The 3,113-nt window shown below is 42.2% G+C and overlaps 2 protein-coding genes across 2 annotated transcripts; both read left to right on the top strand.

The window, feature by feature from the left end:
• Nucleotides 1-1,439: 1,439 nt before the first annotated feature.
• Nucleotides 1,440-1,766, top strand: PHALS_11236 (uncharacterized protein; the record flags this gene model as incomplete). The annotated part of the gene is made up of 1 exon (XM_024726795.1): nt 1,440-1,766. One exon carries the CDS (start codon nt 1,440-1,442, stop codon nt 1,764-1,766), a length of 327 nt encoding a protein of 108 aa, XP_024577436.1.
• Nucleotides 1,767-2,632: 866 nt separating this feature from the next.
• On the top strand, nt 2,633-2,884 carry PHALS_11235 (uncharacterized protein; the record flags this gene model as incomplete). Its single annotated transcript, XM_024726794.1, has 2 exons — nt 2,633-2,726; nt 2,808-2,884. 2 exons carry the CDS (start codon nt 2,633-2,635, stop codon nt 2,882-2,884), a joined length of 171 nt encoding a protein of 56 aa, XP_024577435.1.
• Between the last annotated feature and the right edge of the window lie 229 nt (nt 2,885-3,113).

The raw sequence follows: 3,113 nt of genomic DNA, 5'->3' as shown, positions 1-3,113 counted from the left end.
TGCTATCCATCGATTTTTGCAACGACCCGTTACTAAAGTGGTTAGTATACCCGAACAGATTTTTACAAAAAATGTGCAACAAATAAGATAAATTCTGTCATTGAAATTTGCTTAAAAAACTAGCGCGCATGGCAATACGTATTATATTTTATCATCATAGAATAAAATACTGGGGTACATAAGATGCCATAGGTTAAATAATCCTCAAATTACACAAAGAAAAACATGGAATGTTTTATGATACATTTGATATTTATCAGATCAAGCGACAATGTGCACACTATCTCAGCTCAGAAATGCACAGTTCCTCATGGTGAATTTAAACCAATTGCAAGACATTTCTTTCTTGAACAACCGTTTTTAACTAAATTTTAGGTATCTAAGATTCGGTATTGAGATGGTAGGATGTGAATCCCATCTTGTGTTTGTGATGTCGCTCTCTCCATTATAGCAGTTAGTCGATTCTCTCGGTGTGCTACATAGTCAAAAGCTACTCTGTTGCCTACATCTAGCTATCCCAATTGAGAACCTGCCAAATGAATCTCGCATATCCAAAAAATCGATATTACCACTCTTGACCTAGCATGTGTTCCAGACACGGGATATGCGACGTATAATTGCACTTGAGGGCTTTCTCCCATCGATTTGATGTCAGCTGCGCCGCTTAGCTTGCATCACTGACTGTGTTTACAATGGGGGTTACTGTGACTTTAATTTCCTCTAGTTAAATCAGTAGTAAATAAATACCGTATAATTGTGCATAATTTTGGTGTACTGATAGTATCTGCATCTCATAAAAATATCCGAAAAAGTGGAGCCCGTGGTGCACATAGACTTCTAGCAATGGTAAGACTGTTGTGAGCACTAGATGAAAATATGCAAAGTAAATACATTGAAAGCTTTGAGTTCGCTTTGCTACCACCAAGCCTGTTTAGAATACTCTACCAAATATTCTACTGACTTCCTTACTGGTCTTATGTGCCTTCTATGCGTCTGTGGATCAGATACTTCATTTTACTTTGGCTGGCGTACAAAACCACAACTACCTGACAAGACTGGCTATACTGCTTTAACAGCCGCATGATAGAAAGTAAAGAAAGTTCTGTGATAAAGAATAAACTTATTTATTTAGCCTTGGCCTAGGTAGCATCTATTTGAAACATGTGTTCTATTAGAATCGTAGAGATAAGTTCCTAGTTATAAAATAGTCTGTTGATTCCGCTCCTGGTCCGAGTGCACAAATCCAACCTCTGTACGTTTGTGAACGCAGACTTTAAGAGTCTAGCAGCCACGTTGTACTTAATAGCACTTGGAAACACTTGGTAGCACTTGCAGTCTTCCCACGACCGACTTGTGAATGAATCGTCTGAGATATATGAGCACAAAGCGCTCGAGTACCTGTGGTGTCAAATTTACCGGATTAAACAAACCCCAACCACATGACTAGGTTAAGTTTGAACTGGACCGAAACAACCAACTATTGCGAGTTTAGTGTCATCGTGCAAATATACATACAGACTGATTGCCGCTTTTCCGCGATCGTGGCATCTTCCTTTGTCCTCACTGCTGAAACACACCAGCAACGCAGACAGGAGGCTTTAAAAACGTGTAACCGCAAGCAAAAATCGAGTAGTTCAGCATGGTTGACTGGATGTGCACGTGCAGAGCGACATTGCCACGATATGATCACATCCGCGACCTCGAGGCACGCCGCTCGCCCACAACGGGTGGCTGCTGTGGCAATTGCGCGTGCCGAAGAAGATTGAACGGGGCACCACAAATGAGTGAGAGCTACGTCGGTCGCTTGAAGAAGCAGCCCAAGACAGCTTAATTGTTGTGACACTCAAGTGATTTGTTGCAAGACAGTCGCCCGAAGCCCAAGCAGAGCAAAATAGATTCGGCCGCAGCGACGATCCTCAACAACTTGATTTCTTTTCCATATGTTAGCATGAGTACTCTTAGCGGCTCGATCAAGTCCAGGATCAAAAACAGTGCGGTGTTTGCAAGCATCTCAACCACAACTCGGGACCTCCGGTGACTTGAGAAGCGCCTAATCCATCTGACGGCAAAGAACATTAGTCTGCTTGCTCGCGACAAAGATGATAATCCAGACGCAACAAGTTCATCGCAGTCAAGATTTTTTTTGGTCAGCAATCGGATATTTATCGCATCGGTCGGATATCCGTCATGCATCCAGGGAGCAAATACGAGATCTCATTGAGGATCGTACAACACGGTATATTATATGGTTTCTTGCTTGGAAACTCTACTTGCATTGCAAGGTTTCTAGAACATTGAGTTCAGCCCGCTACGCTTTTTGTGAGTCGTCGATAAGTGTTTTCTCGGATCTACGTTCGACCAGGTTGAGTAATTTCAAACTTACCGAAATCGCAGGACCTGGATCGAACGCCAAAAGAAGAATATTTTGCATTTACCTTGAGCGCGCTTGCATTGAGTGCTCTATTTTTTAGAGACGGGACAGTGCTTATCTGGACGATGACTGTTGGGAATTCAACAATCTTACGAATGAAAATCAGTACGTTGCGTTTGTGATAATTAACCGAGGGGGCTGCAAACGAGAATGGGCACTTACGTGTGGTATAATGTCAAGATGCGCTTATAGCGTGATTTGATGGGCCATATGTCGCGGGTACACGCACCTCCTATCGGAATATTAAAGCCGTTCAAAGTATGCTCAAGTACTTTGAACGGCTTTATCCGTCAAGGTATGGGCAAGTACTTCGAACGGCTTCAATATATCCGTAAGTTTTGTTTTCTTATCGCCAAAATTATAACCTCTAAGGTAGATACTATCTTATTGGTTGGTTTCGAAATTGGTGCTGCTGGCACCATCCATTCCGCGTCCACCTTACAGCTTTCATGAGACGTCACATCGATTATAAGGTTCAATTTCTTGAATCACGGAACTGTATAGGAATCTGAAAGTGGATGCTTGATGGTGGCGCAAAAGCGATGGATCTTGGAAAAGCTAGGGGGTAGGGATTTCTTTAATACTGAGCATCTACCCGGTACTAGCAAATGCTTCATCAATAGAAATACAAAACAAATGCGCCTTGATTGTCATCTTTGCTCACGGTTAAGAAATAAAGCTC

The sequence above is a fragment of the Plasmopara halstedii genome (assembly GCF_900000015.1).
Source record: "Plasmopara halstedii genome assembly, contig: Scaffold_526, whole genome shotgun sequence".
NCBI classification, from domain to species: domain Eukaryota; phylum Oomycota; class Peronosporomycetes; order Peronosporales; family Peronosporaceae; genus Plasmopara; species Plasmopara halstedii.
This window is presented reverse-complemented; position numbering and strand designations above follow the sequence as displayed.